General features: G+C 38.2%; 1 protein-coding gene across 4 annotated transcripts in view; it reads right to left on the bottom strand.

Annotated features, from left to right (window-relative positions):
* ROCK1 (Rho associated coiled-coil containing protein kinase 1) overlaps nt 1-17,940 on the bottom strand; it is a 165,980-nt gene extending 148,040 nt beyond the window's left edge. For 2 of the 4 annotated variants that reach the window (XR_005195573.1, XM_017498949.2), the window contains exon 1: nt 17,093-17,940. Coding sequence is in view for 2 of the 4 variants with exons in the window: in XM_017498949.2 (XP_017354438.1) it covers nt 17,093-17,185 (93 nt within the window). In the remaining 2 variants the exon portion in view is untranslated. The remainder of the gene's footprint in view (nt 1-17,092) is intronic. The other 2 variants (XM_037728141.1, XM_017498956.1) reach the window with 2 other exon arrangements.

The following is a 17,940-nucleotide window of genomic DNA, read 5'->3' as shown; positions in this document are numbered from 1 at the left end:
AAAAAAAACAAACAACAAAAAAAAAAAACTAGGTAGAAAAAATGCGTAAGACCAAGTACTTGATAGCACAACAGGTTAACTATAGTCAATAATAATTTAATTGTATATTTTAAAATAATTAATGGAAAATAATTGGATTATAACACAAAGTATAAATGCTTGAGAGGATGGATACCCCATTTTCCATGATGTCATTACACATGGCATGCCTGTATCAAACATCTCATGTATCCCATAAATATATACACCTATTATGTAACCACAAAAACTAAAAATTAAAAAATAAATAAAATAACTAATTGAATCAAAATATTCAAACACAAAGAAATGCTAAGTGTTGTAGGTGATGGATACTCCATTTACCCTAACGTGACTGTTATACATTGTATGCCAGTAACAAAACATCACATGTACCCCATAAATACATACACCTACTATGTTCCCATAAAAATTTAAAATAAAGCATTTAAAAAAAATTTTTTTTTGTCTGCGAATATTCTTTTTGAGACTGAGTCTCACTCTGTCACACAGGCTGGAGTGCAGTGGCACGATATTCGTTCAGCGCAACCTCCACCCCCCGGGTTCAAGCAATTCCCCTGCCTCGGCCTCCTGAGTAGCTGGGATTATGGGCACCTGCCAACACTCCCAGCTAACTTTTGTATTTTTAGTAGAGACAGGGTTTCACCATGTTGACCAGGCTATTTTTGAACTCCTGACATCAGGTGATCCACCCGCCTTGGCCTCTCAAAGTGCTGGGATTACAGGCATGAACCACCATGCCTGGCCTGTCTACAAATATTCATGCTGGGTTCTACCACTTACAACTGAATGAGTCCTAACTAATTCAGAGAAAGAAAGGTAAAGAACAAGAGAATGGGGATAGGAGAGATCATTATTCACAACAATCAATAAGTACTACTGAACACTGATACCTAAAAATTATTATGCTTAGCCCTCAAGGAATTCTCATTAGGTAAGATTAACAAACAAGATAACCCTATACGAGACAGCTACTATCAATTTCTGAATTTCATGAGACTATAGGAGCTCAAAAGAGAAAACAGTTTAACACAGTTGTGATTTATGTCAGACTATAAAGATGAGAAAATTGGTGAGGAGGATATGGAGGAGAACTCAAGGGGAGAGAAAGGCAGGTCCTGGAAATATGATAGCAAAAATAGGAAAGAGTAGGTGAGATACTATAGAAAGCGAGAAAATCGGTGGAGCACACTCTATTTTGGGAAATGCTGGGAATAAAGACTAAATAGGTAGACTGAGACCACATGACAAAAAGCAGTAAAGAAAAAGATGTTGTATAGATTATATTGGCAAACTGCTAGGCTGTCCCACAGATCCATGAATGTTGGGTTGAAAATTTGGATTTGGGTAGCGCAGCAGTAACAAAAAGTAAAGATCAGATCCAGGGAACATTTCAAATAAAGTATCCCACTCTACTTTCCCCGCAAGTGGTATTTTTGCCTATACTGAAATCTTCATCAAACTTATATTATAAAAGTAAAGCAAGGAAAAGTATTAACTTATTAATACTTGTATGTAACTATGGCACCACCTCTAAATTATTTCATTTAATCCTCCTAATTAAAACTTATGACATATTATCATGATTCTTATCTTGCAGATTAAATATATTCGGACTCAAAAAGGTTAGGTAACTTGTCCAAGATTACACAACTAAATAAAAACATGGCCTGCAGAGCTGGCAGGTAGATAATAATCTACTTAGGTCAAAAGTAGTTTTTCCCAAGGACAAATCGTAAGAATATAAAATGATGACAATGATGATAAAAACAGCTAACATCCACTAAATGTTGGGAATTCTGCAAAGCACTTACATGCATTATCACATTTAATATTCCTAAGAGTTCTACAAGGGTCTATGATTAATCTTATTTGAAGGTGATGTGTTCGAGTTCCCCTTAAAAACTTTATCCAAAGTCACAGGGCCAGTTAAGTGGCTGACCTGGGTCGAAGTCAAAATCCCAGTCTGACTCTAGAAGTCATGCTTTTAACTACTATGTCATACTGCCTCCCTAAGAGCCTATCAGAAATAAGCAGAAGAAATAGAGTTAGGATGAGATGAGGAAATACTTTTAGATGATAAAAATCAGAGAAACATATTCTTTTTCTTTCTGTTACAGAAAATAAAATTCAAGCAATCATTTAAAGAACAAATAGAGGGGCCAGGTGCAGTGGCTCATGCCTGTAATCCCAGCAGTTTGGGAGGCCAAGACGGGCGGGTCACTTGAGGTCAGGAGTTCAAGATCAGCCTGGCCAACACGGTGAAACCCCATGTCTACTAAAAATACAAAAATAAGCCAGGCGTCATGGCACATGCCTGTAATCCCTGCTGTACTCAGGAGGCTCAGGCAGGACAATCACTTGAACCCAGGAGGCAGAGGTTGCAGTGAGCCAAGAAGAGGTCACTGTGCTCCAGGGTGGGTGACAGAGCAAGACTCTGTCTCAAAAAAAGAAAGGAAGAACAAATAGAAGCATATATCTATAAAAGTATTTCTCTTGAAAAGACTGAGAATTTAAATAAACTCATTTAAAGACAAATTAACTTGGAGACGGTTTTGATGCGTGAATTTGGCATTATACTCCTAAAATAAAACCAAGATCCAGAAACAGGATATTATCTGTCCGAGGCAATACAATTTTTCAATTTACAGAATCAAGAGTAGAATTCAGGGCTTTAGATTCCTGGTTCAGTTTTTCTTTCACTATACCATGCCCATATTCTTAGAAACTGGTGTATATATTAACCATCTATGAGATTCACAAGTACCTGACAAGTTCTGCTGGTGTCCTGTAATCCTTAAAATAATATAAGGTAGGTATCACATCCCATTTCAGAGATGGGATAAATGGATATCATAGTGCTTTAGTAAACTGTCCAAGGATCAAGGGCTAGTAAACAACAAAGCCAGGGTTGGAAGCTAGTTATTCCTAAAAAAAACCCATGTGCTTCAGTGTGACAGTATAAGTGCATGGGAAAACAGGGGTGGAAGATGTTCCTACTAGACATTTTAAAAGCTCTAAGAGATATTAGAAAGCCTTTATAATTGACACAGTGTGGTATTAGCACATGAACAAGCAAGAGAAACCAATGGAACAGAAGGCTTAGAAATAACCCCAAGTACACATGGAAATTTAATATATGAAGAAAGTGGCATTGCCAACCAATAAACATAGGCATTTTAAAATAAATGCTGTGGAGATAACCAGAGAGCAATTTGAATAAAGACAAAATTGGATGTATCTCAAAATATACCATACGTGATAAATTCCAAGTAGATTACAAAGTAAAAACTGAAAAAAAACATAAGTATCAGAGAAAAAAGGGATAAATCCCTTTATAATCTGGACATAGGGGAAACTTTTCTATGACTCAAAATTCTGAAGCAACAAAAGACTGATAATTTGAAGACATTTATGAATTGTGTGTCAAAATAACAAAATGCAGAAGCAAAGTCTAAAACAAATAAAAAACTGCAAAAAAAAAAAAAAAAAAATCTGCATTTTACCGTAGAAAAAGGACTAAGATCCCTAATATATAAAGAGCTTCTAAAAACTGAGGAAAAAAGCAATTTAAAATGAACAAAAAATATTGATGGGCAGTTCACAGAATTCAAATGACCCTTAAAATATGAAAAGATGTTCAACCTTACTCATGAGAACGGAAATTAAAACTAAAATTAAAATAGAAAGAATATAAATAAAATTAAAATTACACTGAGATACCACTTGTCACCTATTAAACAGACAAAAATTCAAAAGTCTTACAACATATTGTTGGTGAGGACAACAAACAATCCCATATAAGACAAGTGGAAATGTAAAACAGCACAACTCTTAGGAAAGGGAGACTATTTTAACAGTGAGCAAAATTACATATGCATGTGCCTTCAACTCAGCAATCTCACTTTTAAGAATCTACTTCAAAGATATATTGGTAAAAATATAAAATGACTTATGAGCAATGTTACTAATAGCATAAACAAGTCAAATGTCCATCCAAGGGAGACTGAATAAACAATGTTAAAATCCACAAAATGGAACAGGATGCAGCTGTAAAAAGGAATGAGGAAAATCATACACCAATATGTAGTATGCTACTTTTTGTGCAAGAAAGTGGTAAAAATATGAATATAAACATATCTATGTATATGTGTATACAGATATATATTTGCTTATATTTGTAAGAATAAATACTGAAATGTCAAATTTAAAAAAATGGTAAAGGGAAAAGAACAGGGTAGAGAGGCATGAATCAAAGTAAGAATATTCTGAATATATCTTATATAGTTTTAACTTTTAAACCACATAAATGAGCCAGGTGCAATAGCTCACACCTGTAATCCCAACACTTTGGCAGGCTATGGCGGGAGGATCCCTTGAGCCCAGGAGTTTGATCCTGGCATAAGCAACATGGTGAGTCCCCATCTCTACAAAACATTTTTAAAATTAGCCAGGCATGGTAGCACATGCCTGTAGTCCCAGAGGCTGAGATGAGAGAATTGCTTGAGCCCAGGAGGAAGAGGCTGCAATGAACCATGATCATGCCACTGCACTCTAGCCTGGCTGACAGAGCAAGACTCTGTCTCAAAAACAAAAAAACAGGCTAGATACAGTGGCTCATGCCTATAACCCCAACACTTTGGGAGGCTGAGGCAGGCAGATTACTTGAGCTCAGGAGTTCAAGATTAGCCTGGCCAACATGGCAAAATCCTGCCTCTACTAAAAATTCAAAAATTAGCCAGACATGGTGGCACATGCCTGTAGTCCCAGCTACTTGGGAGACTGAGTCAGAAGAACTGCTTGAACCTGGGAGGTAGAGGTTGCAGTGAGCCGAGATGGTGCCATGCACTCCAACCTGGGCGACAGAGCAAGACTGTCTCAAAAAACAAGAACAAAAACACCCAAACCAACCAAAAAGCATATAATTGTTTCACATACACAAAAAAATAAAATTAAAAGGAAAGAAGGAAGTATTGGGGAAAAAAAAGAAAAACCTAAAATGAAAGAGCCTAATTGACGTCAAGTTGGTGAAATAATCGTAGAAAGCACTTTTTCTTCTTTCCAAACTGAAATATCATAGCTGTATTCACTGAAATTTCAACCAGAAGTAAAGAGTAGCATTTCCCACCAAAACGAAAGTTTCCTGGAGGAAGGGCTGATTTCCAAGTCTCTGGCAAGAAAAGTACAAGATGAGACTGAGTACCTTATTGCAAGGGCGGGGGTGGGGGACAAGGAAGCTCTATCAAAGATAACTAGGGTCATATACAAATAACATGAGTATCAACCTGAAGAAGCCCCCATTAGCCAAAGATAGGACAAACTATCAGCAAGGATGACATAAATTGACTGAAACATACCAAAAATATTTTTAAATATGTTAATAATGATACCAAAAATAAAAACAAAAAAGAAAAAGAGAGAAATAAATATATGTTGGCTGTCTCGTTTGTGACTCATATGGATTATATCAACAGGCTCTTTTGCATACAGCTAGTGCTCGACTTACGACCACGACTGGTTTCGACAGACTGGTCGTAACATGATTTGGTCGTAAGTTGAGTAGGCTATATGTACAGTTGAAATGGTGCAGGCGGAGATGGTAGTGCTGCCGGAAGCTGGTCTGCACTGTCGTACGCCCAGCTGGGCAACGTTTGCGCTGTCAGACGCGGAGCAGTTGTGGCTAGCGATTGTGGTCGTAAAGTCGAATGGTCGAAAGTTGCACAGGTCGTAAGTCGATCAATACCTGTATTAGCTTTTCAGGTAATGGCAGACCCCAGGAGACTGTAATGTAGGGAGGGAGGAGAATAATTCCTGTCTCCCTTAATGCCTGCTCAACAAGATCTTCTTTACTTGAAACCACACTCCCTGTCAGAAGGCCCTCTCTCATAGAACTGCCCTCCTCAGCCGCTTTCCTCTTCCCTTATTCCTGATGGCTTAGAGGTGATAGCAATTCCCTTCCTCACTGTGACTAGTCATACAGCACTGTACTATCCCCACAGGTTTTCTTAAATATTGTCTACACCTTTGTAAACAGTCCTTTACTTAAACTTCCCTCAAATTACCCAGTTTGTGGCATGTCTATCATAAGTCTCCAAAATACCTTGCTATAAAAAGTGGCAATTAAGGAAAAGATTGAAGCATTCATTTTGTATTTCATGATAAACACACAGCCCTAGATGACATTAACGTGAAAAATCTACACCTCATAGAAGAATTACAGTTAATAAATGTGAAAGGAATAACGGAATTAGAAAATCATTGGCCAGGCGCTGTGGCTCACACCTGTAGTCGCAGAACTTTAGGAGGCGGAGACAGGCAGATCACCTGAGGTAGGGAGTTCGAGGCCAGCCTGGCTAACATGGTGAAACCCTGTTTCTACTAAAAATACAAAAAATTAGCCAGGCATGGTGGTATGTGCCTGTAATCTCAGCTACTCAGGTGGCTGAAGCAGGAGAATCACTTGAACCCAGGGGGTGGAGGTTTCAGTGAGCCAAGATCGCACCATTGCACTCCAGCTTGGGCAACAAGAGCGAAACTCCATCTCAAAACAAAAAAAAAAAATGAAAAAAGAAAATCATTTATTTTGCTATCCCTAATGAAATAACTGATTTCAGCTAAAGATTATGAATGAATGGAACCATTAGATGAAAGATTAATGAAGGATTCTTACAGAAAGTTATAACAGACTGATGCCACCTGAACAGAATGATCAACCTTAGCATCACTAAGGGCCAGCTAGACATTATGCACCTCCTTGTGAGGCAAAGGAAAAAACAGACAACCAGCAGGGCACGGTGGCTCATGCCTATAATCCCAGCACTTTGGGAGGCCAAGGCAAGCAGATCACCTGAGGTCAGGAGTTCAAGACCAGCCTGACCAACATGAAGAAACCCCCATCTCTACTAAAAATACAAAATTAGCCAGGCATGGTGGCGCATGCCTGTAATCCCAGCTACTTGGGAGGCTGAGGCAGGAGAATCACTCGAATGCAGGAGGCGGAGGTTGCAGTGAGCTGAGATTGCACCATTGCATTCCAGCCTGAGCAACAAGAGCGAAGCTCTGTCTCAAAAAAAAGGAAAAGGAAAAGAAAGTACAGACAATCTATTAAGTACCCTTGGCTAGAAATCTGAAATAAGTAAATCAAGCTTTTAGATCTAACTACCATTTTATAGGCAATATGGAAGATACAGGAAGAAGTTAAATTACATCATTAGGAAAGTAAAAAGAAAAATCCAGAATGTAAAACAAGGTCCTGTATAGTACCACTGACCTAGTTCCTTCAACATGTTGGGGGATGGGAGTTGGAGAAGCTGGGGGAATGAGACTTCTCTATATTAAGAAGAGATTAGACTCTTGGCTGGGCACAGTGGCTCATGCCTATAATCCCAGCACTTTGGGAGGCTGAGGCGGGCAGATCACCTGAGGTAAGAAGTTTGAGACTAGCCTGGACAACATAGTGAAACCCTGTCTCTACCAAAAACACAAAAATTAGCTAGGCGTGGTGGCAGGCACTGGTAATCCCAGCTACTCAGGAGGCTGAGGCAGGAGAATCGCTTGAACCCGGGAGGTGGAGGTTGCAGTGAGCCAATATAGCGCCATATACTCCACCCTGGGCGACAAGAGCAAAACTCCACCTTCAAAAAAAAAGAATTTTAAAGGACCTAACCAAAGAAAAGCAACATTTAGAACATTTAGACTTTGGATCCAGATTCTCATAAAGCAACTGTAAAATAGACACTGTTTTAGACCATCAGAGAAATCTGAATATAAACTGGAAATTAATGATACCAAAGCACTTTTAATTTTGCTAGGCATGATAATGGCCATTATGGTTATACAAGAAAATGTCTTTTTTTTTTTTTTCCAAAGATGCTTACTGAAGTATGTAAGTATGAAATGGCAATATATGGAATTTACTTTTTCCAAAGATGCTTACTGAAGTATGTAAGGATGAAATGGCAATATATGAAATTTACTTTAAAATGTTTTGGTACAAAAAAGGTGATTAATGAAATAAAATGTGATGACATTTTGAAAACTGCAAAATCTGCGTAACAGGGGTCCACTATCCTATTTTCCCTACTTCTGTGTACATTTGAAACTTTTTATTATAAAATTATCAAACAGAACAAAAATTCACATTATTTCCACTGTAACTACAGTTTTCAAACTTGAGTGTCTAAGAATCCATATCTCATGTAAATCCTAAGAATCATCTCAAAAAATTGTCATTTTGCTTGTCTAGGCAAGATCCCAAATTCCATTTTTAAGTGCCCCAAGTGAATCTGATGCAGACAATCTATAGCCTCATATCTGAAAACTATACACTTAATTGCTTTACTACAAGTAAATCAAACCTTAAAGGAAAGTCATGATCATATCTCTTACCTGCCCTTTACCTTACCCCACACCTATCTTAGTGTGACAGACATTTAATTAATCCTTTTCCTGAGACTACAAATTCCATGAAAGTAGGGCATGTTTGTTTTTATTCACCATGGTGTTCCACTGCATAGCAGAATTCCTAGCACACAGTATACAACAAATAAATATTTGTTAAATGAAGGAATTAATGAAGAACAGAAAAGAGAAAAAGGAAAAGTTAATTGCAGTCCACTGTTTCAAAATTAATTTGAGGGCTGGGTGCTATGGTTCATGCCTGTAATCCTAGCACTTTGGGAGGCCGAGGCAAATGGCTCACTTGACACCAGCCTGGGCAACATGGCAAAACCCCATCTCTACAAAAAAAAAAATACAAAAATTAGCCAGGCATGGTGATGCACACCTGTAGTCCCATTTACTCAAGAGACTGAAGTGGAAGGATGGCTTGAGCTCAGGAGGCAGAGGTTGCAGTGAGATGAGATTGTGCCACTGCACTTCAGCCTGGGTGACAGCACCAGACCCTGTCTCCAAAAAAAAAAAAAAAAGCAGTTCAAGACAACAATCTGAGAAAATTTCAATTTCTTGCCAAAAATCTAGTATCAGAAGTATGGATCAATTAAGAGGGGTACAGGTTGGCTTACCCTTAAAAATAAAACACAAGTATAAGACAACCTCTCACCTCCCTGAGACATTAGATTTTGGACATTAATTTGAACATCTTCCTCTTGTTTAGGAACTGTAATAAAAATATACTCTATATTTCATAATCCCAAACAGACAGGGCAAGAATATTAGGGAAGAAAACTGTATGTTTACATTTTAATAGATATACAAATGAAAAATTACCACTTCTTCTGTTGAAAAAGTACAAACCCCTACAGTTATGAATATAAATCACAAATTCAAAAAGTAATGCCAAATATAACAATTAAAATTAATTTAGGAACCAGTTCTAAAAATAGTACTTACCAAAGATGGTTGACAATCTTACATCTCTACCCTAACAACATTTAACTGTTGAAGCTTTATTTCTTAAATTACATTTTTTTGAAGTTTTAATTGAAATATAATAAACAAAGTCTCATAGACTTTTTATTTTTTTATTTTTTGAGACAGAATCACACTTTGACAACCAGGCTGGAGTACACTGGCACCAATTATGACTCACTGCAGTCTCAACCTCCTGGGCTCAAACAATCTTCCTACCTCAACCTCTCAAACAGCCGAGACTACAGGGGAAGCCACAACACCCAGGTAATTTTTTAAATTTTTTTGTAGAGCCAACGTCTCTCTATGTTGCCCAGGCTGGTCTCAAACACTTGGGCTCAAGGGACACTTGCACCTTGGCCTCCAAAAGTGCTGAGATTACAGGTGAGAGCCACCACGTCAGGCCTCTTATAGAATTTTCAGAGATATAAAGGACATCAGCAACTATCTGGTCCAACTCTTTGTTCTACAAATAGGGAAAATGAAGCCTAGATAAGAAAAATGATATACTCTGTCACACAGAGAGTTAACAGCAAAACAAGACTATTCTCTGAATTTTCAGTCCAATGTCTTTTCACAACACCACGCGAATGGCATATTTTTAAGAATAAATACTTTCCATTGTGAATTGCAGTACTATCTGTTCATCTTCTTGAACACGTGTGTGGTATCCAACAGCTACACTGTGGACTTACACTGAATGGATATACCCCCTTTTTGCGGGGGATGAGAATGGAGAAGTAGAGCTTTTGGATTATCTTCAGCAATAGAACTCCACATACATTTTCTCCTGGTAAATGGGTTTTTCTATCAATTATCATAAAAGAATCTGTAGTTTTCACCATATAGCCATAATACCAAAACTTATAACCATGTAGTGAAACTATTGTAAAGTTATGCAAAGTCTAATCTAAAACTGAGAATTTACTCTTTGTTCAATATAAAATTTTATATGTAGTTCCTTCTTCCGAATTAAAAACACTTCTCACTCAAAAGATTAACAAATGACCTAATTCATATCTCAGCTGTTACTCTGAGCCACCTCTCTACATACCCACAGAGTGCTTGTAGTGTGAGAGAGCCTATTTACAGAGCACATACTGAAAGTATAAAAGATACACACAGAAAGAGAACAAGATAACAACTCAATCTCCATAAATTCGTTCCCAATTGCCTTTTATATCCAACTAAACCCTTGGCACAAAGTAGATACCATGTTATAAATCATGACTAAACGAATAAACAGTCTCCAAAAGATCCTCCCCATTTACTGAATCTATCTAATTAGGAACTGTAATAAAAATGTACTCTATATTTCATAATTCCAAACAGAGAAGGCAACTATACTAGAGAAGTAAACTATATGTTAACATTTTAATAGATATACAAATGAAAAATTACCACTTCCTCTGTTCAAAAAGCACAAACCCCCACAGTTATGAACATAAGTCAAAAATTCAAAAATAATGCCAAATATAAAATTAAAAATCATTTAGGAACTAGTTCCAAAAATAGCACTTACCAAAGATGGTTGACAATCTTACACTGATTGTTCAATGGAGAATAAATGTCTCCATTTTCAGTTACAATTGGCTTACGCATTAATAATACACAACTAGATTATGAATTTGTGAGCAGCTTGAGATGCCAGATAAATTACTCTGTACTTAGAAAAGACAATAAATATCAACTTCTAGACTACGCACACTGACTAGTATATAACAGGATTATAAATATGACAATATTACAAATGCTTACCAAATACCAAATGCTGTGATAGTTGCTTTGACTACATTATTCAATTCTTACAACAATCTAGTACTTTTATCCCTTATTTTTCTGAAGATGAAACAAGCATTGAGAGGTTAAACTAACCCCCTAAGATATTTCAGCAAAAACGTGGCCGAGCCTAGGTTTCAATCCAAGTTTAGACCCTATACAAAGATTTGCTGAATGAATAAAAACGAATTAGGAAAGTAACCTGTTTTTTTTTTGTAAAAGAAGTTCCTTCAACACACTAACATCCAAAAAGGTCTGGTCCAAACTAACCAGATATGCAATTGATACTAATAACACCTATTAATCCACAAATTAGGAACACTGGCAGAGATACAACTTCAAGGCTCAAGGATTTAATGACCTCGGGTCTTTTCATTCCAAGAGTAATATATCCCCAAATCTGATGAATTCAACTGGCAAGGCATACAGGGGATTAGACAGCAATAATCTAGATTCTAAAATGCTACCCAAAATCTGCTGTAATAACTCACTGTGTAGACTACACTGTCAAAAAAGTTTACAACAAAAATTCCAGTTTAGTGACAGGGACAATAATGCAATTAATGACCAAACAGCTAAGTTTATGGGAAGAAGTTGTTTTGGTATATGAGGGATTTGAGACTAACATGACATCCAAATAGAGATGTTTACAAAGCAGTCATATATTTAGAATTTGAAACAAAAGACTAAAAATAAAGATTTGGGTATCATATGCATAGTAAATGAAGTAAATGAAGATGTACTTAAATGAAGTTGATAGTAAACAAAGCTGTTAGTAAATGTAAATGAAGATGATAGTAAATGAAGTAAATGAAGATGACAGTAAATGAAGCTGTAAGAATGGATGAATTCTCCAAGGTAGTAGAATGAAAGATAAGTATTAAAGGCCAAAGACTGAGGCAAAGAAAAAAAGAATGAAAAGATGGGAAACCACTAGGTCAAGAGAGTCCAGGAAGAGAATTTAAAGAAAGAAAAACTCAAAGATTAACACGAGAAATTTCATTTACATTTATTTACATTTAATCTTCCACGTTCTGAAAAATTCCCTAATGAGAAACAGTAGTGACAGACATATACAAAGGGAACAGCACAGTGTTAGAACTCAATATGCACTGCTCAACTAATATTGGTTCCCTTCCATCTCCTCCACTCACTGGTTGCTACATCTCCACCAGCTAGAAGAAAAACAGAAAGGTCAGGTTCTTAACTGGCATTGTGAAGCAGTGTGCTCATAAATATGCGACAACCAAGATAGCTGTATTTTCATCAAAGGTATGTCAAACTTCACAACAAATGTATCCACAACCCTCCCAATCATTTTTGTTTTTCCTTTTCTTTTGAGACGGGTTCTCACTGTGTTGCCCAGGCTGGAGGGCAATGGCACAATCTCGGCTCACTGCAACTCCCACCTCATGGACTCAAGCAATTATGCAGCTTCAGCCTTCTAGTAGCTGGGACCAGAGGTGCATGCCATTATGCCTGGCTAATTTTTTGCATTTTGGTAGAAACGGGGTTCCCCCATGTTGCTCAGGCTGCTCTCAAACTCCTGGGCTCAAGCTATTTGCCTGCCTTGACCTCCCAAAGAGCTGAGATTATAGGCATGAGCCACTGCGCCCGGCCTTTTTTCCTTTTTAATTTACAAGTCATAAGCATCTTTTCCTCTGCAAAGATTCAACAGACTTAACTACACTCTATCCCTTACTCTGTTTTCAAAGATACTCAAAATTACTGAGAAATTATTACAGGCCCTAGACAAAATAATTCTAAGATAAGGAAGTTAGGAAAAGAGAAAAAGCTCCCGATAATCTTTATAAAACTATAACATGGACAGTAAGAAAGACAACCATTAGGACACTGGAAAGAATCTGACTTACGGAAAACCAAAGTTGAATAACTTGAATGCTCTAGGAAACAAGTGAATGGTTATCATAATATATCTTAGTATTTTCAGACTAGTTTAGCATTTATATACAATATGAAAAATGAACTTACTTAGTTCTTGAAAAAAATTATAGATGTTCAAGAAAAGGTTGGATAGTCACTTATCAGAGTTCTTCCAGCTACATTATTTTAAACTACTGCAGGTTGAGTATCCCTTGTTTGAAATACTTGGGACTAGAAGTGTTTCGAATTGTAGACTTTTTCATTTTGAAATACTTCCATATACATAAGATATCCTGAGGATGGGGGGACCAAGTCTAAATAAGAAATTGATTTACATTTCATATATACCTCATACACACAACCTGAAGGTCATTTTATGCAATATTTTAATAATTTTGTGCATGAAACAAAGTTTTGACTACATTTGCACTGCAACCCATGGCACAAGGTCAGGTGTGGAATTTTCCATTTGTGGCGGCGTCATGTCAGCACTCAAAAAGTTTCGGATTTTCAGCACTTCAAATTTCAGATTACAGATGCTAGTCATCACTAGTGTCTCAACAAAAAAGCTGTTTTGTGGGTAAGGTAGTTTAAAAAGACATATATCAGATAACTTGAAACCAAAAGATTTGAAAGCTTCCACTTCTAAGCATGAATCTAGTAAAGGAAGTAGAGAAGAAACATAATTTGAAAACCTTATTTTTGAGATTATTAAAAAAAACCCTAGAACTAAAGGATTGCACATGGCACATAATACATAAGTATCAGTTAAACAAATCAACAGAAGTTAAAATAATAGAGAAAGGCAACCAATGTAAAAGGAATTTTGTTCCTATAATATATGAGAAGTCCAAAGTCCAGATAGAGGAGAACAAGAACAGACTCACTGAAAAAGCTGAAGTCACCTGATAGGTCACTCCGAATGACAGAATGAATGAATGAATGCTCAATGTTAAATATAAAACATCATGCAAAGAAAATTCATGCTATATACTACAAGACTGAAAAAATGATTTTTCCAGTTTTGGGCCAGGCACAGTGGCTCACTCCTGTAATCCCAGCACTTTGGGAGGCCCAGGCAGGCGGATTACTTGAGGTCAGGAGTTCAAGACCAGCCTGGCCAACATGGTGAAACCCTGTCTCTACTAAAAATACAAAGCTTATCCAGGCGTGGTGGTGCACACCTGTAATCCCAGCTACTCAGGAGGCTGAGGCAGAAGAATCACTTGAACCTGGAAGGCGGAGGTTGCAGTGAGCCAAGATCGTGCCTCTGTATTCCAGACTAGGCGACAGAGTGAGATTCTGTCTCAGGGAAAAAAAAAAAGAAAGAAAGAAAATTCAGTCCTTACCAAGTTCAGATTGATAGGGTAATAAAATTTCAGTAACAGCTATCAATAAACAGCTGTGGAACCAAACAGAAAAAAGGGGACAAGATATAAGATTTCAAGGAAAAAAAAATAACCAGATCTGTCTATTGACTATTCTCTTTTTCCAAATGTTGTTTTAGAAGTGTTGGGCTCCATGACACCTGGCTGTCCTAACTCTGGAGGCCTTATTTCCTCCACTGTTCCTCTTTGTTCAACCTTCATCTTTAACCCTCAGTTTTCTCTCCACTGTTTCTCCCTTTAGCATTATACCAACTTGCACCTTTGTGCAAATGACTTCCAAATTATTATCTGTAATCATGAGCTCAGTTCCCTATCTCCAACAGTCTCTACAGGTCATTTTCTCATGATTGCTCCACTATCCCCTCAAACACAACAAATCTAAAATTGAATTTATCTATAGGCCTATTCTTCCCAAGCAATTTCCAAACCTGACTTTGCTATTTTTACCATTCTCCCTATAATCCAGACTCAACCTTTCTAGTCATCTGACTACTGCCTCTCTCTTTGCTTCCCCTTCTTTTCCCCAACCCTACCAATAAAGTTCCATTAATTCTTCCTTTCTCATTCTCATGCCCCAATTTGGGGCTTCAATCATTTCTGGACTATTACAATAATAGTTTTTTAAAACTGTCCAATCTCATCGTTTCTCCAGTCTTTTCCCATGCTAACCCATCTTGCACGCCACTAGATTCATCTCCTTCATTCATCCTAGCACTTTCTTATTTATAAATATTTAATAGCCACAACACAGTAAAGGCAGTCCAAAATCCTTAGCTTACCAATCAAATCCTCCACAATCTAACCCTAATCGTTCCTTCCAACCTTATCTTCCTTGTTTCCCCAAACATGTCATAGCCAGTCATGTCTCCACCCTCTATTCACGTTATCCTCCACTCCTCTTGAATTCCCCCTATCTAAATCCTATCTATCCATCAACTCACTTTGGCTCTCTCAACTCACAGTGACTTCTCAATTTCCAAGAGCATCATTATCTAAACAATCATCTGGAATTTATCACGTTTTCTCAATCTGTGAAGTGTTTGGCTTTGTTTCTATGTATACATGTGAGATAAGGTATTGTCTTCCTAAAAAGATTGGACTCTCAAGGCAAGAGTCCATGACTTATATTTCCATGTATCCTCCACATCTAAATAAAGATCTCCACAAACAAGCGAAGATGATTTAAAACAAAAAGAAAGCTACCAAACCCTCCCTGTAACACCACCTTATGTGATAATGAGATCGAAAAGCAAAATAAAATCAAAGATATATGAAAACTGAATATTAAAATAAAAATCGGACTTCTTAGAAGTTACAGAAATCCTTACAGGAAAGATGTATTCTAATCCCTTCCACTTGTCTCGTTTAATAAAATGTTTTAAAATTTATTAAGCATCAACCTTCTTTACTATTTCTCAATATAAAGAGCATCCATAATGTGTTGAGACATTTCAAACAACCCACAATACACTTATTTTCTGGTCAGGGATGCATAGAACAATTCTGAAAGCTTTGGGAAGCTTCTTGTAAAACCCATACATGTGGAAAAATATAAATAAACAGAAATTTAGAATAAAATGGACGTTAATTTTAAACAATCTACATTAATTTTTCTTTGATTCAAGATGGGATTTTTGAATTGAATTATTTCTTTGAATTGTACTGCTTCCTTAATCTTAATTCCCAAAATCGTGCATATCTAACATTATTTCATCAGAGACACTGTGAAATCCTGTCCATTTACATACTCCCTGAAACCTTATTTTAGAGATTATGTTGTTTTGTTTGGACTAAAAGAGAAATATTATATAACCCTTAGTTCAGAAACTCGTTTACAGAAGAAATGTATCAGACCTAAGAATTCCAAATACTTCACAGATAACTGTGCATATTATCAACTACTGTACTACTTTTAAAATGGGATTTTGGTTTTTCATGTCATAAAACCCTCTTTAGAATGTTTTAAAAGTGGCACTGTTAAGTGTCACACAACCAAAAAGACTGTATGGTACTTCTGTAACCAATAACATTATAAAAGAAGTTAACATTGCAATGACCCATGATCAATTATATTGGGTTTTTACAATAGTTCAGCAAAAAGTTCCTTCAAACTCCAATCACTTATGACATTTTGGCTCAAAAATCACTTCCTCTATATCAATTCTCCGTTGTCACTTTCAAGGCTAAAAACTAAACCCCTAGGAGCTAAATCGCAAAAAAAAAAAGAAGAAGAAGAAAAGAAAAAAACGCAAAGTAGACTTTCCAATTTGACTGTCAAACAAATCAGAAAGATTATTACTACGATCGCCATTCAACAAACTATGTACGTAGCAGTAACTGACGCGATAACTTTATAGGATGCCTGCAATAACAGTTTGTATCTTTCGTGTACTGATGAACTGGGTGAGAATTAAGAGTTCCGAGAGTAGTTAGTACAGAGCCAGTCAAATGGTAAACAGGACCACGCTGTGAGATCTTAATGGTACTCCAAGATTCTTCAGGAAACAGAAATCTAGCGTTTTCCAAGACGATTATGCACACCTGAGACTTCTTTTGCAGCTAACCGGACTAACGCAAGAGGAAGACAAGACATGCAAAACACCAGACTAGCAAAAGAGAGCAGCACTACTCACCAGCAAACAATCCGAATTCACTTCCGATTTGGGATCCCGCAGCAGGTTGTCGATTTTTTCAAATCGAGTTTCAAAACTGTCCCCAGTCGACATGTTGCTACAGCTGTGACAATGCCCTCGTACCAGCACCAGCAGCGGAAAGCAATTTCAACCAACTTCCTCCGCGGTGGGTTCGCAGCCGCGGGGTGGAGGAGCCGGAACCTCAGGGTCACCAGGTGCGCCCGGTTCCCTCTTCTTCCCCTCACTGAGGGGACCTCCGCTCTCCAGACCCCCGGCCGGGGGCAACAGCGACCCACAGCCGCTCGGACGCCCAAAGTCGCATCCCACCCGGCCGCCCCTCACGACAGCCGACAGCGCCGTCGCCACCAGCCTCGTCGCTCCGGCGAGGTGCTTCGGCCTAGCGGGCCCCGGCCGCCTTCGCCATGGAGGGGTCCCCGTCCGGAGATGGGCAGGAGCGAAGAGAAAAGAGAAGCAGGGTGGAGACTCCCTCGGGGCAACAAGGGAGAGAGAAGAGGAAAGGCGAAAGCGAAGGGCGGGTGAGGAGCTGTGCCAGCTGCGGCCGCCGCTCGGGCCACGGGCCGGGCCCGCTCCGCTCAGAGGCGCTGTAGACTGTCTAGCCCCGCATCCCCGGCTCTACTCGGCCCGGCCCGACGCACCGATCAGTCTTGGCCACGAGCTGGTCCCTACGGGACAGCCTCACTCTCCCATTTTGTCCCGTCGCTGCTGGAGCTGCTGCTACGGTGTCCGGTGGGGCAGGGCGAGGTCGATGCCCGATGGAGACTTAGCAGAGGAAAGGCTGGAGAGCGGGCGAAGAGGAAGACGATAGTTGGGTCCCGGCGGCTGCTGAT

This window comes from Cebus imitator, unplaced genomic scaffold, assembly GCF_001604975.1.
Source record: "Cebus imitator isolate Cc_AM_T3 unplaced genomic scaffold, Cebus_imitator-1.0 Scaffold12, whole genome shotgun sequence".
In the NCBI taxonomy this organism is placed as follows: domain Eukaryota; kingdom Metazoa; phylum Chordata; class Mammalia; order Primates; family Cebidae; genus Cebus; species Cebus imitator.
The sequence above is the reverse complement of the archived record's forward strand: the minus strand, read 5'-3'. Positions and strand labels throughout refer to the sequence as shown.